The 27,280-nt window shown below is 46.0% G+C and overlaps 1 protein-coding gene across 1 annotated transcript; it reads left to right on the top strand.

Annotated features, from left to right (window-relative positions):
- The first annotated feature begins 648 nt into the window (after positions 1-648).
- LOC139315110 (tripartite motif-containing protein 54-like) lies at positions 649-25,862 on the top strand. The gene is made up of 11 exons (XM_070941131.1): positions 649-837; positions 1,523-1,778; positions 6,805-6,958; positions 8,778-8,943; positions 10,114-10,209; positions 12,241-12,474; positions 14,008-14,030; positions 14,284-14,408; positions 17,691-17,959; positions 20,165-20,383; positions 24,818-25,862. The coding sequence occupies exons 1-11, from the start codon at positions 649-651 to the stop codon at positions 24,917-24,919; spliced, it is 1,833 nt and encodes a 610-aa protein (XP_070797232.1). The 3' UTR covers positions 24,920-25,862.
- Positions 25,863-27,280: the final 1,418 nt, after the last annotated feature.

The following is a 27,280-nucleotide window of genomic DNA, read 5'->3' as shown; positions in this document are numbered from 1 at the left end:
AGAACCTCTAGCTAAGATTCTGTGCAGATCGGAGAACCCCCAAATCCCACTCCTGTCTGGCTCCGCCCACCCCTCCCCTCCCAGGAGGCCCCACGCAGCCAGTTTTGGACGCAGATAAGTGCAAGGTGTGCACAGAGGCTCGGGGAGGGCGAAAAACGGGTCCACTGGGAAGTTCGGGAAGGCCGAAAACAGGCCCATTTCTGGCCTCCAGAGGGTCTCCGAAGCCTGGGGAGGCTGTTTTCGCTCTCCCGGAGGCTCAAGAAAAGCCTCTGGAGCCCGGGGAGGCCAAAAACAGCCCTCCCCCCCCGCCATGGTGCAGGAGGCTGACTAGGCCACGCCCACCCCGCAAACAGGCAGAGGACCCCCTGCTAAAATTTTTGAAGCCCACCCCTGAAATTCACTTAACAAATCTCTCGCTTAGCAACATAAAATGTTGGGCTCAATTGTGGCGTAATTCGAGGACCACCTGTAACCTGATTTAAAAAAGAACCAGATTGCATCCATGTACCAGAAAAAGTTTCTTAGAACATAGAATAACAGAGCTGGGAGGGACCTTGGAGGTCTTCTAGTCCAAACTACTGCTGAAGCAAGAGAGACCCTATGCCAGGGGTGTCAAACACGAGGCCCACGGGCCGGATCCGGCCCGCGATGTGGTCGGATCCGGCCCATGGGGCCATCCTGGAAAATGTAAGGATTTGGTCAACGTCGCTTCGGCCCAGTCTACCCAATGCAAAGAGGAAACATCGGGCCAGCGTGGCTTCGGCCCTGTCTATCCAGTGCGAAGAGGAAACATGCCAGCAGTTTGGGCAATGGCGTCAAGCTGGCCAGGCCCACCCAGTTGGCCACGCCCAGTGGGTGGCATCAAGCTGGCCACACCCACCCAGTTGACCATACACCCCAGCCCCTCCCCCACCCCCAAGATCAACCACAGTCCTGATGCGGCCCACAATGAAATTGACTTTTGACATCTAGACAAAATGGCTGTCCAGTCTCTTCTTAAAAACCTCCAGTGTTGGGAGCACCCACAATTTCTGAAGACGAGCCGTTCCACTAATTGCTCTAATTGTGAGGAGATTTATTTATTTATTTATTTATTATTTTTATTTGATTTATATGCCGCCCTTCTCCGGAGACTCAGAGACTCATTTCTTCTTAGTTCTAGGTTGCTTCTCTCCTTGATTCGTTTCCACCCATTGCTTCTTGTCCTGCCCTCAGGTGCTTTGGAGAATAGCTTGACTCCCTCTTTTTTGGGGCAGCCCCAGAGATATTGGAAGACTGCTATCATGTCACCCCTAATCCTAGTCCTTTCTGGCTTTCCTTCCAAAGTTTTAATCCTGGCTTCCACCTTTGAAACACCAACTTTTGCCTCTGAGCTGAAATGGCCCTTTAAGACCAAGTCGAAACTTAAACCACTGGTGGGGCGCATGAGACACACGACAGTTATATTTCTGGAGCCTTCCAAGTAACATGTGGCAGATCCCTGGGGAACCCCAAGTCGTCAGGTGCTTCTGGGCTTCTCCAGCTTTTTCCCCACCGCCGTGTCCTGCCAGGACACACAGAAGGAGCTGCGAACCTCCACGAACGGCTGCCTCGAACCCTGGCCATGTCGAAGCACATGGAGTACACCTCCTACCCAAGAGACCGTCCCACCATGGACAACTTGGAGAGGCAACTCATCTGCCCCATTTGCTTGGAGATGTTCACCAAACCTGTGGTCATTCTTCCGTGTCAGCACAACCTCTGCCGGAAATGTGCCAATGACATTTTTCAGGTTAGTTGTGGGGTGGTGGGGGGCAACCTTTCATAGCAGGTTAAATGGAAAATGTTTCTCAACGTGGCGCCGTTGACTCTCAGAATTGGAGAGCAGAGTTGGGTCAACGCCCTTTGGGGAGTTGGGAAGATGCCTTCAGAGGTTTCAAGGATCACTGCGGATGGGAGAATCGGGTGGTTGGGATTGTATTCTATGTGTTTTTGGGTGACGAGGATAGTCTGTTCTTTAGAGGATAGGTACAGTTGTCCTTTAAAAAAAGAACCCACAATATTAAGTCTACTTTAGACTTTGAATTTTATGTATTTCTTCCTCAAAAAAACAGGAAACAGAAATTCAGCAGATTAGGAAAGGAGAAAAAGGGTTCGGGGACCAACGATTGTGTTCCTACAGCCAGAGAAACTTTAGATCAGTGTCTCCCAACCTTAGCCATTTTAAGATGGGTGGACTTCAACTCCCAGAATACCTCAGCCAGCATTGCTGGCTGAGGTATTCTGGGAGTTGAAGTCCACCCATCTTAAAATGGCTAAAATTCGGAAGCGATACTTCCAAATGAGAAGGATGAGATACTTCCGAATGAGAAGGATGCTTTCTGAAATTAAATTACACTGATGTTATAACGCCGTTGGAAAGGGGCACGATTGTGTTTTTTGCATTAAGATGTGGCAGCCTGAAGGTGATGGACAGGTGAAGTCCACACCCCTTCAAAGATCCAAGGTTAAGAAACAGCCAACCCCAAGGAGCAAAGTCAATTTATTTGTCATATTTGATGCTTTAAGAAAACCTATTATACATTTCCGTATTTCTTGGAGCAGAGACATCCTCATTTGTGGTAAAAAAATATCCAAGATGGCAGCCACAATCTTCATAGTCAAACCCTGCCCCTTTACTGTTTACTGTAGGTTTACTGTTTAAGGCACCAGACTAGAAAGCAGGAGTTCTAGGCCGACTTTTAAATATGAAAGCCAGCAGGGTGACTTGGCTCTCTCTCTCTCCCTCCCTCCCTCCCTCCCCCTCTCTCCCCCTCTCCCTCCCCTCCCTCTCTGTCACTCTCTCTCTCTGTCTCTCTCACCGTCCCTCTCCCTTTCTCTCCCTCTCCCTCCCTCTCTGTCTCTCTCTGTATCTCTCCCACCCTCTCTCTCCCTTTCTCCCCCTCTCCCTCCCTCCCTCTCTCCCCTCTCTCCCCCTCTCCCTCTCCATCTCCCTCCCAGTCCCTCCCTCTCCTTCCTCTCCCTCCCTCCCCCTCTCCCTCCCTCTCCCTCCCTCCCTCCCACGCTCTTCCTCTCCCTCCCTCCCCCTCTCCCTCCCTCTCCCTCTCTCCCTCCCTCCCTCCCTCTCTCTCTCCCTCTCTCTCTCTCTCTCAGCCCAGCCCATCTCGAAGGATTTCTTTATGAGAATTTATACTCAGTGGCTTACCATGTTAGAATGCTTTCTCCAACCTGCCTTGTATTTTTCCCCCCATCTCATGTTTCAAAATCGGGGCACCTTGGGGAGCATCGCCAACAGTTCCAGAATTTGAGATACGCCCCTCTTCTTTGCAGCCCAGACCTCGCAAAGGTTAGTGGTTCAATGCTCGGCCCTCCAGGGTTAGCTGCCCACTTAATCTCCGTAACTCTGAGCTGCTTACCTAACGACAACAACAACCAACCCAAGATACAAGCGGTTAAAATAATAACAGCCCCCCCCCCCCACACACACATCCCTGTTTGGGATATGTTTGCCAAAGTTATATATAAAAATACTAAAGCCAGGAGGATACAAATAAATGAACAAACATCTGACTGAGACCTGTCGCAAGTTTAGCCTTTTTGCGTGTGGGCAATATAGACCATCGAGAGTTCTTCCCAGACATTCGTGGTGGCCCCAAAGTCACAATGACTGAAGGACGATGAATGCTTTGGCTTTCTGGCCCTTTGTTTCCCCTTGGGGATTACCGGACACCTGCCTTTGCGCTATTATTGGATATCGTGGCTTGGCTCCGGTCGGTCTTGGGCATTTGGTCTACTTAGGCCCCCCTCCTAAACCCCCGAGGGCCAAGCATTGAACCACTGACCTTTGCGAGGTCTGGGCTGCAAAGAAGAGGGGCGTATCTCAAATTCTGGAACCGTTGGCGGTGCTCCCCGAGGTGCCCCGATTTTGAAATGTGAGACCGGCAGGTTGGAGAAAGGCAGGTTGGAGAAAGCATTCTAACATGGTAAGCTACTGAGTCGGAAGATCGTTTAAAAGCAGCTTATTAGGGTATCCTGATAAAGTGGGGTCTCTCTATGGAAAAAGGAGAGAGAGAGCCCTGAGCCCCCCCTTTTTTTCCCCCACTCCTTTTTATAGTTAACACAACAAAGAAAAGGCAAGAGGAAAGTTGATTGGACAGGATAAAAGTAACCTGGAAGTTTTTAAGAAGAGATTGGACAACCATCGGTCTGAAATGGGATGGCTAACCTTTTTGCTGTCACCGGCCAAAAGTGGGGGGGAGTGGGGGGGGCGAACGTGCGCGTGCCCACACCCATAATTCAATGCCCCCCTGCCCCCCCGCACATGCATGCACGACCCCCCCATGCCCCATTTTGGGCCTAGCAGTCCTCCCTGAAGCCTCCGGACCCCGGAAAGGACCAGTTTCCCCGACTTCCGGTGGGCCTGGCAGACCCGTTTTTTGCCCTCCAGAAGCTTTCCTGGAGCCTGGGGAGGGCAAAAAACGGCCCTCCCCATCCCCGCAGGCCCTCCAGAGGCCAGAAATGGCCTGTTTCCTGACTTCCGGTGGGCCCAGTAGGCCCGTTTTTTTCGCCCTCCCCAGGCTCCAAAAGCTTTTCTGGAGTCTGGGGAGGGCAAACAGGACCTCCCCCACTCCCCCAGAGGCTGTCTGGAGGCCGAAAACACCCTCCCAAAGCCTCCGTGCGAGCCCTGTACTTACCTGGTATCCAAAATGGGCCATGTGGAGACTCCTTGGAGGGGTGACGACATGAGTGGGGACCAGTTGAAAATCAGCTGGCTGGCGCACTCATGTGCTAGGGCAACGGTCACGTGCCTGCAGATATGGCTACACCTGCCACCTGTGGCACACGTGCCATAGGTTCGCCCTCACGAGTATAGGGTTTCCTGCCTGAGCAGAAGGTTGGACTAGAGGACCTCCAAGGCCCCTTCCAACTCCGTTATTCTATATCTGTGATGGCGAACCTAGGGCACACGTGCCAGAGGTGGCACACAGAGTTCTCTTTGTGGGCATGTGCACCGTTGCCTCAGCTCAGCCACCTGGTCACCAGGTTTCCGAGGCACATATGCGCGCCAGCCAGCTGGTTGTTGGATTCCCAGTTGTTGGATATCTCCCCTTTGCATAGGAAATCAGTTACATGCAGTCAAACATGTTACATATTTGCAATGCATCCCATCATATCACACATGTTTATTAAAATGAGGTCTGACGTCCGAAGGGGCGTAATCGTAATGAAAATGATTGCTTGGAGTTCACAAAAGAGATAATCCTAATTTGTACTAACAAACTTTTTTCTTATCCGGAGCTAGTCTCCAGCTTGTTTATCAGTTTAGGACTGTTACAAGCTAATAAACCTGAACATCGTTTTAAAAGAGAGAAAATAAATCCAATTAAAATGCAAAGTAACTATGTTAGTTAACAAATTAAAAAAAAACAAAACCATGTCATTTGCCCCTCACATTTCTATGTGAGGGGCTGTTTTTGCAAACATGCGCAATTTACCTACCCAAATAGCCCACTGAGGATGGGGGGGGGGGATTTCTCACAAAACGATACTCGAGAAGCAAACGAAAGAGGTTGGATTTGCTTGGGATAAGATGTCTCGGGGTCATATGTGACCTCAGCTTGCTCCCCTTCTGAAGACCTAAATTTCAAGTGGAGAATGATTTGGGGATTAGTCCAAAGAAGGCCCTTAAAAAAACAACTCCAAGAGAGCACCTGATTCCTTCCTTCCTACCTACCTACCTTCCTTCCTTCCTTCTTTCCTTCCTCCCTCACTCCCTCTCCTTCCTTTCTTCCTCTCCCTCTCCTCCTTCTTCTCCTCCTCCTTCCCTCTCCTCTCACTCCTTCTTTGTCTCTCCCTCTCCTCCCCTCTCTCTCCCTTTCTCCTCCTCCTTCCCCTTCCTCCCTCTCTTTCTCCTTCTCCTTCCTCTCTCCCTCTCCCTCTCCATCTCCTCATTCTCCTCTTCCTTTCTCCTTCCCCTTCCTCCCTCTCCCTCTCCCTCTCCTCTCCTCCTCCTTTTTGTCTCTCCCTCTCCTTCTCCTCCCCTCTCTCTCCCCTTCTTCTCCTCCTTCCCCTTCCTCCTTCTCCTTCATCTTCTCCTCTCTCTCTCTCCCTCTCCTCCTTCTCCTCCTTCCTTTCTCCTTCCCCTTCCTCCCTCTCCCTCTCCTCTCCTCCTTCTTTGTCTCCTTCTCCCCTCTCTCTCCCCTCCTCCTCCTCCTTCCCCTTCCTCCCTCTCCTTCTCCTCCCCCCTCTCTCCCCTTCTCATCCTCCTTCCCCTTCCTCCCTCCCCTCCTTCTCCTTCCTCTGTCCCTCTCCCTCCCTTTTTTTTAAAAAAAATGATTTATATGCCGCCCTTCTCCAGAGACTCATTGCGTTAAGCAATAGCCTTCATACTTTTTGTATATTTTATACAAAGTCATCTTATTGCCCCCACAATCCGGGTCCTCATTTTACCTACCTTAGAAAGGATGGAAGGCTGAATCAACCTTGAGCCTGGTGAGAATTGAACTTGCAGTAATTGCAGGCAGCAGATGTTAATAACAGTGCTTTAATCTGCTGCGCGACCAGGACTCTTCCCTTCCTCTCCTCCTCCTCCTTCCTTTCTCCTTCCCCTTCCTCCCTCTTCCTCTCCCTCTCCCTCTCCTCTCCTCCTCCTTCCCCCCGTCCCCCTCCCAATATGCAGCTTTAACCAACTGAATATTTTGATGGTTTCAACTGCCCTTGAATGCTCCATGGAGAACTCCACAACAAAGCTGCATCCAACCGGTCCTCAGCCTTAACCTATCGGTGTATTGATCATCCTGGTCTCTTGCACCCCACAGTCTCGAGGGACTACCCTGGGCTCTGCAGGGAGATTCCGCTGCCCTTCGTGCCGCCACGAAGTTGTCCTGGACAGACACGGCATTTATGGCTTGCAACGGAATCTGCTGGTGGAGAACATCATTGACATCTACAAACAAGCGTCAGCAAAGGGACCAGAAAGGTGGGCTGCCTTTCTCAGCTATTCCTGGGGCCTTTCATGTCTTATTGATTGATTGATTGATTGATTGATTGATTGATTGATTAGATTTATATGCCGCCCTTCTCCGGAGACTCAGGGCGGCTTACAATGCATTAAGCAATAGCCTTCATACTTTTATATATACCTGCTTAGTAGGGCTTTCAGGCCCCCACAAAGCGGTGTTCTTTTTTATACAAAGTCATCTTATTGCCCCCACAATCCGGGTGTCAGCGTCCCAGCACTGACATATATAAAGAGGGGAGAAGCTTGAACTTTTGCCTACTAAATCCCTTTGAAGATTCTGTCTCCTCGGAGATGGGAGAGGAGGAAGACATTCCTGTGATCTGACGAAGCAGAGATCAGGAAAGTGATTTGGAAGATAATAGAATAGAATAGAATAGAATAGAATAGAATAGAATAGAATAGAATAGAATAGAATAGAATAGAATAGAATAGAATAGAATGAGAGAAGTGGAATGGAATGGAATGGAATGGAATAGAATAGAATAGAATAGAATAGAATAGAATAGAATAGAATAGAATAGAATAGAATAGAATAGAATAGAATAGAATGAGAGAAGTGGAATGGAATGGAATGGAATAGAATATTCAGAACAGAACAGAATAGAATAGAATGGGAGAAGTGGAATGGAATGGAATGGAATAGAATAGAATAGAATAGAATTAGAATAGAATGAGAGAAGTGGAATGGAATGGAATAGAATATAGAATAGAATAGAATAGAATAGAATAGAATAGAATAGAATAGAATAGAATAGAATAGAATAGAATAGAATAGAATAGAATAGAATGAGAGAAGTGGAATGGAATGGAATGGAATAGAATATTCAGAACAGAACAGAATAGAATAGAATGAGAGAAGTGGAATGGAATGGAATGGAATAGAATAGAATAGAATAGAATAGAATAGAATAGAATAGAATAGAATAGAATAGAATAGAATAGAATAGAATAGAATAGAATGAGAGAAGTGGAATGGAATGGAATGGAATGGAATAGAATAGAATAGAATAGAATAGAATAGAATAGAATAGAATAGAATAGAATAGAATAGAATAGAATAGAATAGAATAGAATAGAATAGAATGAGAGAAGTGGAATGGAATGGAATGGAATGGAATGGAATGGAATAGAATAGAATAGAATAGAATAGAATAGAATAGAATAGAATAGAATAGAATAGAATAGAATAGAATAGAATAGAATAGAATAGAATAGAATAGAATTTTTTATTGGCCAAGGAAGATTGGACACACAAGGAATTTGTCTTGGTGCATAACAAAGATCTACCTCCTTCAGGCAGAGCATTAATAGGAACCGCCCAGAAGCTTTTTCATTACATCATCACCCAGCAAGAATCAACCCAGCCTGGGACTCAAAAACACAACCTACAAAGTTGCCCCGGCACGGCCCCATGGGAGTCTGACAACCAATCAGAATACAAGCTCAAATTCAAAAGCCCAGCGAGGGTATAAAACTCAGACACTCTCAGCATCTCTTCCCTTTTTTTTTTTTTGCCCAAGATCTTCAAGGCATGTGATCCTGTCCACCATTAAAACCATCTATTCAAGCAGTCACCATGTTTTCCAGTCTCTTTCTCCCCACTTGGAACTGAACCCAGATGGACATTTCTTCCAACATAGATCTGGGGAGACTCTAAAAGTGGGTAGCGGATTTGACCCAATACAGAATTAAAGGGGATTTGGGAACCTTGGGGAGATCTATCCTTCCTCCCATTCGTATATTTTTTCCCCTGATATTTTTCTTTCTTCTCTAACAGACCTCTGTTGAAAACCGAGCACCCAACTTGCGAAGAGCACGAGGAAGAAAGGATCAACATTTACTGTGTGACGTGCGCTGTTCCCACATGCTCCCTGTGCAAGGTTTTCGGGGAACACAAGGAATGCGAAGTAGCTCCACTCTCAGACATCTGCACAAAGCGGAAGGTGTGGGCCAGACTACAGATGATAAGATAAGGAGAGGAGAGGAGATGAGGTGGAGGAGGAAGAGGGAAAGGAGAGGAGAGGAGAGGAGGAGGAGATGAAGGAGGAGGAAGAGGGAAAGGAGAGGAGAGGAGGAGGAGGAAGAGGGAAAGGAGAGGAGTGGAGAAAGAGGTGGAGGAGGAAGAGAGAGGGAGATGAGAGGAGGAGGTAGAGGAGGAAGAGGAAGGGAAAGGAGAGGAGACGAGAGGAGGAGGAGGTAGAGGAGGAAAAGGAAAAGGAAGAGAGAGGAATAGGTGGAGTAGGAAGAGGGAGAGGAGAGGAGTGGAGGAGGAAGTAGAGGGAAAGGAGAGGAGAGGAGGTGGAGGAGGAAGAGGGAAAGGAAGAGGGAGAGGAGAGCAGAGGAGGAGAAGGGAGAGGAGGAGGAGGAGGAAGAGGAAAAGGAAGAGGAAGAGGAGGAGGAGGAGGTGGAGGAAGAGGGAGAGGAGAGGAGGAGGAGGTGGAGGCGGAAGAGGGAAAGGAAGAGGGAGAGGAGGAGGAGGTGGAGGAGGAAGAGGAAAAGGAAGAGGGAGAGGAAGAGGAGGTGGAGGAGGAAGAGGGAAAGGAAGAGGGAGAGCAGAGAAGGAGAAGGGAGAGGAGGAGGAAGAGGAAAAGGAAGAGGGAAAAGAGAGGAGAGGAGGAGGAGGTGGAGGAGGAGGAGGAGGGAAAGGAGAGGAGAGGAGGAGGAGGTGGAAGGAGGTGGAGGAGGAAAAGGAAGAAGGAGAGGAGGAGGAGATGGAAGGAGGTGGAGGAGGAAAAGGAAGAAGGAGAGGAGGAGGAGGAGGAGGAAAAGGACGAGGGAAAGGAGAGGAGAGGAGGAGGAGGTGGAAGAGGAAGAGGGAGAGGAGGTGGAGGAGGAAGAGGGAAAGGAAGAGGGAGAGCAGAGCAGAGGAGGAGAAGGGAGAGGAGGAGGAAGAGGGAAAGGAAGAGGGAAAAGAGAGGAGAGGAGGAGGAGGTGGAGGAGGAGGGAAAGGAGAGGAGAGGAGGAGGAGGTGGAAGGAGTTGGAGGAGGAAAAGGAAGAGGGAAAGGAGAGGAGAGGAGGAGTTGTTTATAAGAAAACAATAAAGGTAGGATATGAATAAAATAAATAAACATCTTGACCGCAAGGCCATCTGCTTCCGATCTCTCCTATCTAGGCGGAGCTGACCGATGGAATCGGGGCCCTCGTGGCAGCCAATGACAGGATCCAAACCTACATGGCAGAACTCCAAGGCAGGTGCAGGAATATTGAGGTGGGCCCTGATTCCTCTTCCCATTTTTTTCCTGAAAATCAGGAATGTCTTCCAGGCTTCTTCACACGCCCAAATATTTCCACTGGCTGCATTCACCACAAGATGATTAAGTGGGAGAGAGAAATACAGGTAGTCCTAGAGTTATGACCGTAATGCTGCCTGCCCAACCCAATGACCGACCCAATTTTATGACAAGTTTTGCAGCGGTCATTAAGAGGATGCAGCAGTCATGAATGTGAATCCATTGCTTGTTACGTGGGAGGTTTTGCTCACTGAAAGTGGACGTTTTCAGCAAAAACCATCACAAAATGTGGTTATGTGACCGTTGAATGCTGCAAATGAGCCTGTTTGATCTAGCGGTTAAGGCACCAGGCTAGAAAGCAGGAGACGGTGAGTTCTAGTCCCGCCTTAAGCATGAAAGCCAGCTGGGTGACTTTGCCAATTTTGAGGGAGCCAAATGCCAGCGGTAAAACATTTTATATTGCTTTTCCTTATATTTTACCGATCTTGTTAATTTATAACTTTTGTTCCATATTACGACCTTTCTTGTCACAGTTGTTAAGGGAATCACTGCAGTTGTTCAGTTAGTAACGCGGTTATTAAGTGAATCTGGCTTCTCCATTGACTTTGCTTGTCAGAAGGGTCACAAAAGGAGATCACGTGACCCCGGGATACTGCGATCGTCAATAATGTGAGTCAGTTGCCAAGAATCTGAATTTTGATCACATGACCATGGGGATGTTGCAATGGTCATAAGTCTGAAAAATGGACATAAGTCGCTTTTTTCAGTGCCGTTATAAGTTTGGTCACTAAATGAACTGTTGTACGTCAAGGATTACCTGTATTTCTTCACCCACAAGCTGGATAGAAAAGAAGGAGTGAGTAAGGATATATAAAAAAATAGAAGGTGTAAAAGACTTTTATCTAAATTTGTTTGATGGCATCATTCTAGATGTGATTCAGGATGAATCAAGTATTTATGGAAGTACCAAGAGGAAAACATTTCCCCAGTGCAATTTCAAACACTCAGAGTTCCTTTCAAGTTATTTTTTCCTCCCATTTTCCTACTTCATTTGACTGTAAATAAGTCTCTTTTTAAAAAATTAAGCAAATGAAGCCAAATAAATCTCCGGAACAAGTAGGTGGAATTTAGATGCTTTTCAAATGCGATGATACTAATGGCTTTTATATATATATATTTAAAAATACATGATAGATTTTAATACATGATTTGTCCTGGAGGACAAATCATTTCCATGTATATATATATACGTGGAAATTATTTGTCCTCCAGGACAAATCATGTATTAAAATCTATCATGTATTTTTAAAAGTATGCTAACTCTTTCTGGTTAGAAAGCTATCCATGCTGATGGATTAATAAAGTATATTGAGAAATAACAAGAAACTCCACATTTTTTAAACCAGGGGTTAGATCGCAAATATATGTAGTGGGCACCTTCACAAAATGGCTGCATTCCCGTTGCGAACCGGTAGTAAAGGTAAGTGGAACCCATCCCTGCACCTGACCAAAGTAGTATTGTTTGGCAAACCTAACCTCGGCAACAAACCATGGTTTATTAGCCTGGCTAGACCAGTGGTGAAATGTAAAATTTGTTACTACAGGTTCTGTGGGCGTGGCTCGGTCGGGGGTAATGTGACTGGGTGGGCGTGGCTAACTTTTTTTTTTTTTTAACTTTTAAAACCATTTTTTCTACCACCTCTTCAGCTCTGACGATCCCAGCTGAGCCGCACAATCATCAGAGGCTTTTTTTTTTTTACTTTTAAAACCATTTTTTGGCCAAAGAGGTTGTAGAAAAAATGCTTTTAAAAATTAAAAAAAAAAGCCTCTGATGATTGCGCGGCTCAGCTGGGCATGGGGGGGGGGGTAGGGATTTTTGCTACCAGTTCTCCGAACCACCCGCCGCCATCGCTACCGGATCGGGTGATCCGGTCCGAACCAGGAGCTTTTCACCCCTGAGCTAGATCCTCTAACCTGGATGTAGCACCTGATCCTTTCTTCTCGAGCAGGCAAATTGCAAAGCTCAGAAGCGGTCGCTGTGTGAGAAGTTTGACCGCATGGGGGCAATTTTGGAAGAACGGAGGAAGATCATGCTTCAGAGGATCACGTATGAACAGGAGAGCAAGGCCCAGCATCTGAACGGGCTGAGCAAAGGATGCAGTGACCACATCGAAACTTCTTCCAAGCTGGTGGACACAGCCCTGCAATCCATGGAAGAACCTCAGATGTCCGTTTTTGTCCAGGTAAGAGCCCTTGAAACCAGCAGTAGATACAGAGAGGGGAGGGGGGATAGAGAGAGAGAGAGATGGATGGATAGATAGACATAGCTAAATAGAGAGAGAGATGACAGTTAGAGATAGAGAGAGAGAGAGAGATGGATAGATAGAGATAGATAAATAGAGATGGATGGATAGATCGAGAAAGAGAGAGATGGATAAATAGAGATAAATAGATAAATAGAGAGAGAGATGACAGAGAGAGAGATGGATAGATAGACAGAGATAGATAAATAGAGATGAATCGATGGATGGATGGATGGATGGATGGATAGATCGAGAAAGAGAGATGGATTGATAGAGATAGATAGATAATAGATAGATAGATATAGATCGAGAAAGAGATGGATAGATAGACATAGATAAATAAAGAGAGAGAGATGACAGATAGAGATAGATAGATAGAGATGGATAAATAGAGATAGATAGATAGAGATAGATAAATAGAGAGAGAGATGACAGATAGAGATAGATAGATAGAGATGGATAAATAGAGATAGATAGAGATAGATAAATAGAGAGAGATGGATAGATGACAGATAGAGATAGATAAATAGAGATGGATGGATGGATGGATAGATCGAGAGAGAGATGGATAGTTAGAGATAGATAAATAGAGAGAGAGAGAGAGAGATGATAGAGAGAGATGGATAGATAGAGATAGATAAATAAAGAGAGATGGATGGATGGATGGATGGATGGATGGATGGATAGAGAGAGAGCGATGGATAAATAGAGATAAATAGAGAGATGACAGAGATAGATAGATAGATAGATGAGAGAGAGAGAGATGGATAGATAGATAGAGATAGATAGATAGATAGATAGATAGATAGATAGATAGATCGATAGATATCGATAGATAGATAGCAATAGAGAGAGATGGATGGATAATTAGATAGAGAGAGAAATGGATGGATAGAGATTGATACATAGGTGATAAATCGATAATTGATAGATAGAGATGCAGTAGATAGCAATAAATATATAGAGAGAGATATGATAGATAGATATAGATATATAGATATAGATATATGTAGTCCTCGACTTAAAACCACAATAGACCCCAACATTTCTTTGCTAAGTGAAAGATTTGTTGAGTGAGTTTGCCCCATTTTACGACTTTCTTGGCCACCGTTGTTAAGTGAATCACTGCAGTTGTTAAATTAGTCAAACTGTTGTTAAATGAATCCGACTTCCCCATAGACTTGGCTGGGGAAAATGGTCACAAACACAAAACCCCAGGACGCGGCAACTGTCCTCAATATGAGACCGAATTCGCATCCGAATTTTTATTATGTGATCACGGGAATGCTGCCACGGTCGTAAGTGTGAAAAACGGTCATAAGTCTTTTCAGTGTGGTTGGAACTTTGAACGGTCACTAAAATGAATGGTTCTATGTCAAGGATTACCTGTGTCCTTTCTCACGCTGTTTTTCTTAATGAATTTTTTTGGGGGGGAATTGATCTTCTTTTTGTCTCTTTTTCCCAATATATCAGAATGCCAAAGTTCTCATCCGAAAGTGAGTATGATTTATTCTCTTATAATATAATTTGAATGTTTTAAATTCTGGGCCAAAGTCATGTAATTCTTTTAAAAATTTTAAATTTTGTATTGGTATGTGTTTTAGTTCTGGCTGTGCACCGCCCTGAGTCCAATAGGAGATATTGATACAAATTGAATAAAATAAATAAATAAATAAATAATATCCATGGGAATCGAAAAACAAAAAAATCAAAGATTTCCACTTGTAACTTTGTGCCTCCTCCTACCAGGATTGTGGAGATGACTGACAGCTGCCAACCAGAAGTTCTGGAACCAGGATACGACAACATGGAACACTACACGGTGGATTTCAACGCCGAGGAACGAATCCTCTATCAACTGGATTTCATTAAAGGTCATAGAATCATGGAATCATAGCGCTGGAAGTGACCCTGGAGATCTTTTAGTCCCGTGATGGAGAACCTATGGCACGTGGAGCCATATCAGTGGGCACGCGAGCTCAGCTCCTTTTTCGGGTCTTCTGGGCCCACCAGAAGTAGGAAAACAGGCTGTTTCCTGCCTCTGGATGGCCTGGGGAGGGGTGGGGAAGGCCCGTTTTTCCTTCTCACCTGGCTCCAGGGCCTCTCTAGGAGTCTGGGGAGGGCAAAATCAGCCTCCCCCCCACCCCGGAGGCCCAAAATGCCCGGTTTGACAACTTCCGGTGGGACCTCTGGGAGGGTGGGGAAGGCTGTTTTGGCCCTCCCCAGACGCCCAGAGAGGCCCTGGACCCAGGTGAGAAAGAAAAATAGGCCTACCGGGCCATCATGTGCCAGGAGCGCACGCATGCGTGGGGGTGGGGAACCTAGAATTATGGGTGTGGGCACGCGTGCACGTGACTCCCCCCTCTCCCCCTCTTGGCACGCGACGACAAAAAGGTTAGACATCACTGTATCTAGTTCAAGGCAGGAGTCCTTATACCATTTCAAACAAATGGCTGTCCAGTCTCTTCCTGAAAACCTCCAGTGATGGAGCACTCACAATTCTGGGAGAATAACAGAATTGGAAGGGACCTTGTAGGTCATCTAGTCCAACCCCCTGCCCGAGCAGGAGACCTTACACCATTCCTGACAGATGGCCGTCCAGTCTCTTCTTGAAAGCTTCCAGTGATGAAGCTCCCACAACTTCTAAAGGCAACTTCTGTTCCATGGGTTGATTGTTCTCACTGTCAGAAAATTTCTCCTTATTTCTAGGTTGAACCTCTCCTTGGTCAGTTTCCATCCGTTATTCCTTGTCTGGCCTTCGGGTGCTTTGGAAAATGATTAATGGTTCATCGTTTTCAGTGATGAGAAAGCCTTTCAGGCATTAAAAATGAAAATGAAGAAGATGTAAACCACTTCAACATTTCACCCAAAGCATCTGAAGTCAGGACAAGAAGTAATAGATGGAAAGCTTATCCGAGAGAGAAGCAACCTAAAACTGAGGAGAAATTTCCTGTCAGTGAGAACCATTAATCAGTGGAACAGTTTCCCTCCAAAAGTTGTGGGGGGCTTCAACACTGGAGGTTTTCAAAAATAGAGTGGACAACCCAGAATGGTATAGGGCAGGGATGGGGAACTACATATGGGCCCGTTACAAGCTGAGGACTTCAACTCCCAGAATTCCTGAGCCAGCATGGCCGGTTTAGGAATTCTGGGAAATTAAAATCCACAGTTTGTAAAGGAGCTATAGTTGTCCATCCCTGATATAGGGTCTCTTACTTGAACAGGGGGTTGGATTAGAAGACCTCGAAGGTCCTTTTCAACTATGTTATTCTGTATTCTATTTAGCCCAGTGTTTCTCAACCTTGGTAGCTTGAAGAAGGGTGGACTTCAACTCCCAGGATCCCCCAGCCAGCAGCGCTGGCTAGGGGATTCTGGGAGTTGAAGTCCTCTCCTCTTCAAGCTTCCAAGGTTGAGAAACACTGATTTAGCCAATCATGGTCTCAAGGTTAATACTATTAGAAGCCCAAGAGAATAAGATTTTCCAGGCCCCAAAATATAGTAAAGTATTACTACTACGTGTATGTTTTCGGAAGGGAAATCCACATGTGTTACTGAAAGGATATCTCAAAAACCCCAAACAGCCACGTGAATCTGGGATATTGATGAATATGACAAGTAGCATGAAGTTCCATGCAACAAAGAAGCCAACATATTTGAATGTCACGCAGTGGCATTTTCAACCTGAATGACACCAATGTTGCACCCACAGGGTGAGGTCAATAGAAAGAGTGAGCCTTAGGAGAAGTTCTTCGCAGAAGGATGGTTCCTTCAGCTTCCCAGGGCAACATGGTTTCATAGTTGAAGCTTGCCACATGTCAGTAGAGTCCATTCTCGATCTCATGTCCCAGAGTGTTGAGAGAGCCATGGATAGCTGAGCCTCAAAGATGACTTGAAAGCAGAATCTTAGGTTAGAGGATGTGATTATCACATGCTATCCTCAACCATGAAGTCTAGGAAGATGCTCAATCATCCAGGTTGTCCCAAAGGTTCTTTTTCCAAAAGTCAACTGGACTTCATTGGTTCATATTTTTTCTCTGAAAACATTTTGCTTCTCAGAACTGAAGAAGCTTCTGTAACTTTGCTGCTTGCATCCTTACAATTTATATTGACTGTTTCCTAATATGATTTGATTGCTTATTTGTACCCAATGACTATCACTAAGTGTTGTACCTTATGATTCTTGATGAACGTATCTTTTCTTTTATGTACACTGAGAGCGTATGCACCAAGACAAATTCCTTGTGTGTCCAATCACACTTGGTCAATAAAGAATTCTGTTCTGTTCTGTTCTATTCTATTCTATTCTATTCTATTCTATTCTATTCTATTCTATTCTATTCTATTCTATTCTATTCTATTCTATTCTATTCTATTCTATTCTTATTCTGGCCCAGCTACGGACCCCAAAGAACGCAGCACACACAAAGTCTGTACAAACCTTAGTTTACTAAAATAAAATCAGTTTTCTTTTTTTAACAAACAAAGGCTGTTAATGAACTTTCTTAACGGCCTGCAAGAATCCAAAGAATAAATAATCTTAATCTTACTATGGTTGGCAGAAAGCCCACAAGCAATTTGCAGAGAACTAAGATCAAGGCAGGAAGGAGAGTGCAGGAAGTTGTTCCCTGCAAATTACTTCAGTGGTTGTCCTTCCTTAAATAGGCTAAGGGAGTGGCCAATTAGCCCCAAGCCTTACTCTCGAGGAGACCTCCTCCTGAGGAACCAATCCTGCCTTTTGGCAGCTCTGCACGCCCGTGCATCGAGAAGAGGCTCCTCCTCTTCTTCCTCTTCACTTATGGCAGCTTCTGGAGGTTCTGAAGGCCGTGGCTGAATCCCCACCTCTGGCACCACATCTTCTCCAGCCTCCTCACTGTCCGACTCGAGTGCCAGCTGCACAGGCTGCTGGCGCAGTACCACACCAGCCTCCTTGCTGTCTGAATCAGCCACCAGCCGCACAGGCCGCATACGGGCCACAACTATTCCTATTCTATTCTATTCTATTCTATTCTATTCTATTCTATTCTATTCTATTCTATTCTATTCTATTCTAATGTTTTGAAGAAAAAAAATATGAACCAATGAGGTCCAATTGCGTTTTGGAAAAAATCGCCTTTGAGACTTTGATATTCATCCCACCGGTTGTGTCTTTGTTCTAGTTGAAGACCCCGAATTGACGGCTGAAGAAGAAGGGGGCTGCGGGGAACCAGAAGACACTTTAGGAGAGACTGAACCAGAAGGTGGTGAGAGGGAAGAGGACCTCAAAGACCCTTTTGCCATTGGAAAGGAAGACCCATGGCAAGGAATATCTCCTCTGGTCAACGGGACTCGGAATGGTGCTGCCATTGGGGCAGGAGCTTCAACCCCAGAGCTCACTCAATCTCTAGCTGAAACCAGCCAAGAAAGTAACATATGGTGCACCCAGCAGGTAAGATCCAGATCCTGATCTCCTGATCCAGAAATCCCACTTGAAAATCTGGACGCAATCTGTTCCAATTCCACTCCATCCTCCTGGTTCTTCCTCTGTCGTCTCCTTTCTTTTTCTCCTTTTTCTCTTGGCTGAATTTAAGTTCTATGCAAAATTTCTCAGTTCTCACTCTCCGGGTTGGTTCACTTGAGGAGCATGCCTTATTCTCCTTTCTCCTGCTTTGCTCAGACACCAGCTTAAACAAAAAACATTCATCTGTTCATCCGTCTGTCCATCCGTCCTTCCATCCAACCAACCAACCAACCAACCAACCAACCAACCAACCATACATACATACATACATACATACATACATACATACATACATACGTTCAATCACCCATCCATCTTCCATCCATCCAAACAAACAAACATCCATCCATCCAACCAACCAACCAACCATACATAGAAACATACAATCACCCATCCACCCATCCTCCATCCATCCATCCAAACAAACATCCAAACAAACAAAAAAACATTCATCTGTTCATCCGTCTGTCCATCCGTCCTTCCATTCATCCAACTAATCAACCAACCAACCAACCAACCAACATCCATCCATCCATCCAACCAACCAACCAACCATATACACATTCAATCACCCATCCATCCATCTTCCATCCATCCATCCATCCATCCAAACAAACATCCATCCATCCATCCATCCATCCATCCAACCAACCAACCAACCATACATACATAGAAACATACAATCACCCATCCATCCATCCTCCATCCATCCATCCATTCAAACAAACAATTATACATACATACAATCACCCATCCATCCATCATCTATCCATCCATCCATCCAAACAAACAAACATCCATCCAAACAAAAAAAAACATTCATCTGTTCATCCGTCTGTCCATCCGTCCTTCCATTCATCCAACTAATCAACCAACTAACCAACATCCATCCATCCATCCATCCATTCAACCAACCAACCAACCAACCATATACACATTCAATCACCCATCCATCCATCTTCCATCCATCCATCCAAACATCCATCCATTCATCCATCCAACCAACCAACCATACATACATACATAGAAACATACAATCACCCATCCAGCCATCCTCCAGCCATCCATCCATCCAAACAAACAAGCATACATACATACGATCACCCATCCATCCATCATCTATCCATCCATCCATACAAACAAACAAACAAACATTCATCTGTTCATCCGTCTGTCCATCTGTCCTTCCGTTCCTCCAACTAATTAACCAACCAACCAACCAACCAACATCCATCCATCCATCCATCCAATTTTACAAACAAACAAACAAATGTCTGTCCATCCATCCATCCATCCATCCATCCATCCATCCATCCAACCATACATACATACAATCACCCATCCATCCATCCATACAAACAAACAAACATCCATCCATCCAAATATCCATCCATCCATCCAATTATCCATCCAAACAAACAAACATCCATCCAAGCAAGCAAACAAACACACAAACAAACAAACAGCCTACCACATTTATATGGTCACCCCTCTCTCAGAAGTGACTCTGGTAGTTTACTACTCTCCAAACACCTGAAAAATAGTTTCAAAGAAGAAGCTGAGGACACAGAATAATTAGTTCAGTAATCAGGTTAAGCATGAATGGCCTTTTGTGTTGGTATGTTAGTTAGGTTCTCATATGCTCAATGATTCTTATACCCACAACTTTCAAATTCCTGATGCAGGTAGTCCTTGGCTCACTACCATAACTGGAACGAGAATTTTTGTTGCTCAGCAAGGCAACAGTGTGAGTCGCACCCAATAACAGATGGTTCTTTCCCTTGAGTTCCTTATTAGAATCAAGATTTTATTGTAATGTAGCTTGTTTTGAGAGACATGTTAAGTGAGCGCTAGTGATTTGCTAGGATTTAAGTTCAATGTGTGGTATACACCCAGTTAAGAAGTGTCTTAGAAACTCTACACTCTTTCTACAAGGAAATGGGTAGATTGATATCTTCAATGCCCCCAAACTGGATTTATTTTCAAACAAATCTATCGTGGATTGATTTATGCCAGGTAATCCGATATAGAAATGGGCCCAAAGCTACCACAACATTCTCAAATCCAAGATTTTGTTGAATATCCAGATTTACACTCCCTTTTTTTCATCTTCTGGATATTCATATATTTTAGGGTCAGCTGGATGGAGGACTCCAGGTGACTGATTCACCTCTGCCTGAGGGTGACCTAGCAGATAATGGACCTATTCAAAGCATGGAGCAATCTCCTGGAGAAGATTTCAGTACCACGGAGAGCTCAGCAGAGAACGGAGAGAGTGGTGGCCAGGAAAGCCACCATGAACCTGAAGGAGAACATGTCCTCCTACACGGAATGGCTTCAACCACCAGTCAGGTATGGTACCACATTAGCCATTGAGGTTCCTCTGAGCGTGAAGTCAAGTCACGACCCCCCAAAGATTTCTGGGCCCGTGAAAATTTGTATACATTGAAGTTTTTTGGATGAGAAGCAAAATGTTTTCAAAGAAAAAAAAATACCCAAGAAAATCCAGTTGCTTTTGAAAAATCACCTTTGGGGCAACCATGACCTGGATGATTGAGAATCTCCATGGACCTACCGTACAGTAGTGCTTGATTTATGGCCACAATTGAGGTCATAAATCAATTTCGCAGGTTGTAGAAGTCACTCCCCTCCGGCTGCTGTGGGTAACCCTGGGATACAGCCTTGAGCAAGAGAAGCATGGAATGTGCATCTGTCTTTGGCTGCCGTGCCGTTTCACGGGTTTCCCATCCCCCCTGGCCTATGGCAACTCGAGAACAGGCCAGGGATGCTTTGCGAGTTGACACCTATACCTTTTCAGACAAATGGTTGTCCAATAGAAAGAGGAGGAGTTACTTAGTTTTGAGAAAGAAGAAAACCTAAAAAATTCAGCATTTCTTTCATCTAATAAATCTTATACAATTTCTTATGTAGATCAAAATAGAGCCAGTTTGATTCTAGTGATTACGGCACCAGGCTAGAAAGTGGGAGACCATGAGTTCTAATCCTGCCTTAACCATGAAAGTCGGCTGGGTGACTTTGGGCCAATCACCAGTAGGCAGTGAGTTCTAGTCCCGCCTTAGGCATGAAAACCCGCTGGGTGACTTTGAGCCAATCCCCCTCTCACAGCTCAACAAGCCCCACCTCGCAGGGTTGTTGTTGTGGATAAACTAGAAAGAGGAATGTGTTTGTCACCTCACGGTTAGATTATTGCAACGCGTTCTACATGGGGCTGCCCTTGAAGAGTGTTCGGAGACTACAGTTGGTCCAGAACGCAGCCGCACGAGCTGTCGTGGGTGCACCTAGGTACACTCACATTACACCAATTCTCCGCGAGCTGCACTGGCTCCCTATTGGTCTCCGGGCACAATTCAAGGTGTTGGTTATTACCTTTAAAGCCCTACATGGCTCAGGGCCAGGATATCTTCGAGACCGCCTTCTACCGCATAGCTCCCAGTAAGATCGGTAAGATCCCACAGAGTCTGTCTCCTCCGGGTCCTGTCAGCTAAACAATGCCGGCTGGTGGGCCCGCGGGGGAAGGGCCTTCTCTGTGGCTGCCCCGGCTCTCTGGAACCAGTTACCTCCTGAGGTTTGGACCATCCCCACCCTATTGGCCTTGCGGAAAGCGGTGAAGACCTGACTCTTCCGGCAGGCCTGGGGCCGTTGATCTCGCTCTTGTGATCTGGCGAGATCCGGCCATGAATGGTGTGAATGGGTTTTAATGTTTTTAATTTTTAAATGTTTTTTTTATAATGATTTTAAATGCATTGTGAGCCGCCCTGAGTCTTCGGAGAGGGGCGGCATATAAATTGAATTAATATCATTATTATTGGTTAATCTTTAGTGAGGCTGGTTAATAGCTCAGCAGCTCGAGTCCTAACCAAGGACCTAGGAACTGTTAAGGTATCATCGGAGGATGTAAGCTGTTCCGAGTAAGGTGGTTTTTTGTAGAGTCAAAATGTTCAAGTCTGGCAAATTTAAAAAAATAATGGCGGGGTTGAAATAAATAAAAGTAACTAAATTAGTAAAAATTTAAAATTGTCTTGATGCAGTTTGGTATAAGATGTGATAGAGATAAACTGAAAGATTTATTTATTTATTTATTTATTTATTTATTTATTTATTTATTTAATTTAATTTTTATACCGCCCTTCTCCCGAAGGACTCAGGGCGGTGAACAGTTAAAATAACATACATATAAAATGTGAATATAAGATTTAAAAAAAAACAGCCACAGCGGTGATTTTAGAAGGCTCTTTATTGGTGTAGGGAATTATAACAGAAAGCCTCCAGACGTACATTAAAGGCAGGCAGAGGTCTGATCGCATCATGATGATTGGCATTTTGACTTTTTAAGACTATACCCTGAGGTACGTACCCCATTCTCCATTCTCATCCCAAAGCAGCTGGAGAAGTCTCTGTAGAATTGGTTGCAATGAGTCATCAGGATGAGTAATTAAGGATATCAGCCAGGAATTAACCTGGCTCTCTTCTAAAGATGTAGGTTTATTAATACGACTTCTTCTACATGGTAGCAGTCTTCCAATATCTGAGGGGTTCCCACAAAGAAGAGGGGGGGGGTCAACTTATTGTCCAAAGCCCCTGAAGGCATGACAAGAAGCAACGGATGGAAACTATTCAAGGAGAGAAGCAACCTGGAATTAAGGAGAAACTTCCTGACAGGGAGAAAAATTAACCAGTGGAACAACTGGCCACTAGAAATTGTGGGTGCTCCAACACTGGAGTTTTTTATGAAGAGACTTTTTACAACAGTCAGTTGCCTGAAATGGTACAGGTAGTCCTTGACTTATGGCCACAATTGAGCCCAAAATTTCTGTTCTTCAGAAATGAGGCATTTGTTAAGTGAGTTTGCTCCATTTTACGACCTTTCTTGCCACACTTGTTAAGTGAATCACAACGTTTGCTAAGTTAATTTCACAACTGTTCAGGGAATCTGGCTTCCCTATGGATTTTGCTCATCGAAAGGTCGCAAAATGTGATCACCTGACCTTGGCACACAGCAACGGTCATAAGTATGAGCCAGTTGCCAAGCGCCTGAATTTTTGGTCACATGAGCATGGGGATTCTGCAGAGGTCGTAAGTGTGAAAAATGGTCATAACTCACTTTTTTTCCCCCAGTGCCTTGTAAGTTCCTGTATAGGCAGTGGTGGGATTCAGCCAGTTTGCACCTATTCGGGAGAACCGGTTGTTAACTTTCTAAGCAGTTCGGAGAACCGGTTGTTGAAATAAATCTTATTTTGTTTTTTTTCACTTTACAGGGCTAATCCTGTAAGGAAGGCAGGAAGGAAACATTCTGGTGTTATTTCTAGCCTAATCTTTATTGCCCTGCTTACAGAAACTGCCTCTCCGATTAACCCTTACTACATTGTAACAGCTAAGGTGAAGCGCCCATCGACGTGAGTGATGTTGAGTTGGCTACGCCCACATGGTCACATGACCACTGAGCCACGCCTACCTGGCTGGTCATTAGGGCAGAGAACTGGTTGTTAAATTATTTGAATCCCACCACTGTGTATAGGCTCTCCTGTTTGAGCAGGGGGTTAGACTGGAAGACCTCCAAAGTCCCTTCCAACTCTGTTATTGCAATTTCAGAGAGCAGCATGGATTCTACAATCCTCTTCCTCCTCCCTGTCCTCCTGCTCCTGCTCCTCCAACTCCTCCTCCTCCAACTCCTCCTCTCCCCCAACTCCTCCCTTTCACTCTGCAAACCCACTCCCTTGTAGCACTGATGATGTTACCTAGTTCGGTCCAGAAAGGTCTGCAAGAAAACCACCAAGCTGAGAGAGCACATGGACTCTACAATCCTCCTCCTCTTCCTCCCTTTCTCCTTCCCTCTGCAAACACACTCCCTTGTAGCCAGGGTGGGTTCTACTTACCTTTACTAGTAGTTTACAACGGGATCACGCATCCCGATCGCGCATGCACAGATTGCCGATGAAGACATCCAGGGCGGTGGGCGGAGCCTCCCACCGGTTTTACTACCGGTTCTTGTGAACTGGTCCGAACCAGGGGCAACCCACCACTGCTTGTAGCACTGATGATGTTACCTAGTTGGGTCATGAAACGTCTGCAAGAAAACTACCAAGCTCAACCCTGAGCTACTTTCTTAGCTCACTCTAAAGGAACCTTAGCGTGTTATGCGGTTGTAGTTACTAGACTTTTATTTGACCTGATACACTGTGTGACAGGGGTGAAATGTAAAATTTGTTACTACCAGTTCTGTGGGCGTGGCTTGGGGGGGTAATGTGACTGGGTGGGCGTGGCCAACTTTTTTTTTTTTTTTACTTTTCAAAGCATTTTTTCTAATGCTTTGAAAAGCCTCTGCTGATCAGGCAACTCAGCTGGGATCGTCAGAGACTTTTCAAAGCATTTTTTTTTACCACCTCTTCAGCCAAGAGGTTGCAGAAAAAAATGCTTTGAAAAGCCTCTGACGATCCCAGCTGAGTGGCGGGATCATCAGAGGCTTTTTTTTTTTACTTTTAAAAGCATTTTTTCGTCGGAAGAGGTTTTGTAGAAAAAATGCTTTTAAAAGAAAAAAAAAAGCCTCTGATGATCGTGCGGCTCAGCTGGGCATGGAGGGGGCAAGGATTTTTGCTACCGGTTCTCCGAACCACCCGCCGCCATCGCTACTGGATCAGGCGATCTGGTCCGAACCGGAAGCATTTCACCCCTGCTGTGTGAGCTTAAGTCTAGATCTTCTTGTTTCCATCCTTATGTATGGAAGTCATTTTTGATTCTCCCAGCCTTTCTGTTTTCTTTTCCCCCCAGGCTTCTGCCTCCAGTCCCACAGCTGATCGATGGAGAAGTGAGGACTTCGCGGAACCTCTGCTTAGCAGCTGCTTCAACCCCACCCTTTGGCTCCACGATTAAGACAAGTTGGTTGACACTATTTTCTGCTCCGCAAAGCATCCCAAATTTCAAGCAGAGTTTGGAACCTCGTCATCCAGTCAGTTCTTCCCGTCGGAGAGACAAGAACCTCGGTTACAGATAGTTCTCGACTTTATGACCACAATTGAGCCATAATTTATGTTGCTAAGGGAGACGTTTGTTGTTAAGTGAACCTTGCCCCATTTTACGACCGTTCCTTGCCACAGTTGTTAAGCGAATCGCTGCAATTGTGAAGTGAGTAACCCAGTGGTTAAGAAGTGAATCTGGCTTCCTCCATCGTTTATGCTTGTTGGACACCAGTTGGGAAGGTCACAACTGGTGATTTTGTGACAGTCACTAAATGAATGTTGTAAGTCGAGGATTACCTGTAGTAATTGATTGTTAAAGCCTATACCCGTGATGGCGAACCTATGGCAAGCGTGCCATAGGTGGCAGGTGTAGCCATATCAGTGGGCACGTGATCTGGAAGTTGGCAAACAGGCCGTTTTTGGCCTCCGGAGGGCCTCCGGAAGGGTGGGGAAGGCCGTTTTCACCCTCCACAGACTCCTAGAAAGGCTCTGGAGGCTGGGGACAGCAAAAAACGGGACTTCCGGTCCCACCAGAAGTTGGCAAATGGGCTGTTTCCAGCCTCCGGAGGGCCTCGGGGCCGGGGGGGAAGGCTGTTTTCGCCCTCCCCAGACTCCTAGAAAGGCTCTGGAGGCTGGGGACAGCAAAAAACGGGACTTCCGGTCCCACCGGAAGTTGGCAAATGGGCTGTTTCCAGCCTCCGGAGGGCCTCGGGGGCGGCGGGGGGGGAAATCTGTTTTCGCCCTCCCCAGACTCCTAGAAAGGCTCTGGAGGCTGGGGACAGCAAAAAACGGGACTTCCGGTCCCACTGGAAGTTGGCAAATGGGCTGTTTCCAGCCTACGGAGGGCCTCGGGGGCAGGGGGGAAGGCTGTTTTCGCCCTCCCCAGACTCCTAGAAAGGCTCTGGAGGCTGGGGAGAGCGAAAAAAACAGGCCTACCGTGCCATTGCGTGCCAGGAGCGGGGGTCGCACACGCATGTGCGGGGGCAAGGCGCATAGAATTATGGATGTGGGCATGCGTGTGCGCGACAGCCCCCCACCCCCACACTTTTGGCACGCGATGGCAAAATGGTTAGCCATCACTGGCCTATACAGAGGAATCTTCTCAGAGTGATGGTTAGCTTCTTGAGGGGCTGCCCCAGAGAGGAAGGGGGTCAAGCTATTTTCCAAGGCACCCGAAGGCCAGACAAGGAATAATGAATGGAAACTGACCAAGGAGAGATTCAACCTAGAAATGAGGAGGAACTTTCTGACAGTGAGAGCAATCAACCCATGGAACAGAAGTTGCCTTCGGAAGTTGTGGGAGCTTCATCTCTTGAGACTTTCAAGAAAAGATTGGACTGCCATTTGTTGGAAATGGTGTAGGGCCGTGATGGCGAACCTATGGCACGGGTGCCACAGGTGGCACGCGGAGCCATATCTGTGGGCACATGAGCGTTGCCCTAGCTTAGTTCCAGCACGCATGCACGCACCAGCCACCTGATTTTCAGCCCTTCTGGGCCCACCGGAAGTCAGGAAATGGGCTGTTTCCGGCCTCTGGAGGGCCTCCGGGGGGAGGTGGGAAGGCAGTTTTCACCCTCCCCAGGCTCCTAGAAAGCCTCTGGAGCCTGGGGAGGGCAAAAAACCTTGAGCCTTGATAGTACAGGGGTTTAGTGCACCCTGTTATTAACACAGCTGCCTGCAATTTCTGCTGGTTCGAATCTCTCCAAGGCTCAAGGTTGACTCAGCCTTCCATCCTTTCTAAGGTAGGTTAAATGAGGACCCAGTTTGTGGGGGCAATAAGCTGACTTTGTATAAAATATACAAAAGAATGAAGGCTATTGCTTAACGCATTGTAAGCCGCCCTGAGTCTCCGGAGAAGGGCGGCATATAAATCAAATAAAAAAAAAACGAGTCTTCCGGGCCCACTGTGCCATCGCATGCCAAAAAAAGGGGAAGCACAGCGGGTTACACGCTCATGTGCTGGGCGCATTGAATAATGGGTGTGGGCACGCACGTACGCAAATCCCCCACACTCCCCCACTTTTGGCACACGACGGCAAAAAGGTTAGCCATCACTGGTGTAGGGTCTCCTACTTGAGCGGAGGGTTGGACTAGATGACCTAAAAAGTCCCTTCCAACTCTGTTAATCTGTTAAAATCTGCTTGAACGATTGAATCAGGAAGAAATTCCCTTTGTGATCCTTGCTTCTGCCAGGCCAGGCCAGGCCTGTATCTTAACCCCAGTTTTAGAAAAGAGACAATGATTAAAATAAAGTTTATTGAGTACACTTTACACG

This window comes from Pituophis catenifer, unplaced genomic scaffold, assembly GCF_029215685.1.
Source record: "Pituophis catenifer annectens isolate HBS135680 unplaced genomic scaffold, rPitCat1.0.hap2 SCAF_3, whole genome shotgun sequence".
In the NCBI taxonomy this organism is placed as follows: Eukaryota; Metazoa; Chordata; class Lepidosauria; order Squamata; family Colubridae; genus Pituophis; species Pituophis catenifer.
Note: the sequence above shows the minus strand (reverse complement) of the source record. Positions and strands in the feature narration are given on the sequence as shown.

Bases quoted from the DNA above. Each gene is read 5' to 3' on its own strand.
- LOC139315110 (XM_070941131.1), top strand. From the start codon at position 649: ATGTGGTCGGATCCGGCCCATGGGGCCATCCTGGAAAATGTAAGGATT. The intron at 1,779-6,804 runs GTGGGGTGGTGG...CACAGTCTCGAG, and splicing joins TGACATTTTTCAGGTTAGTT to GGACTACCCTGGGCTCTGCA. The intron at 14,031-14,283 runs GTGAGTATGATT...TCCTCCTACCAG, and splicing joins GCCAAAGTTCTCATCCGAAA to GATTGTGGAGATGACTGACA.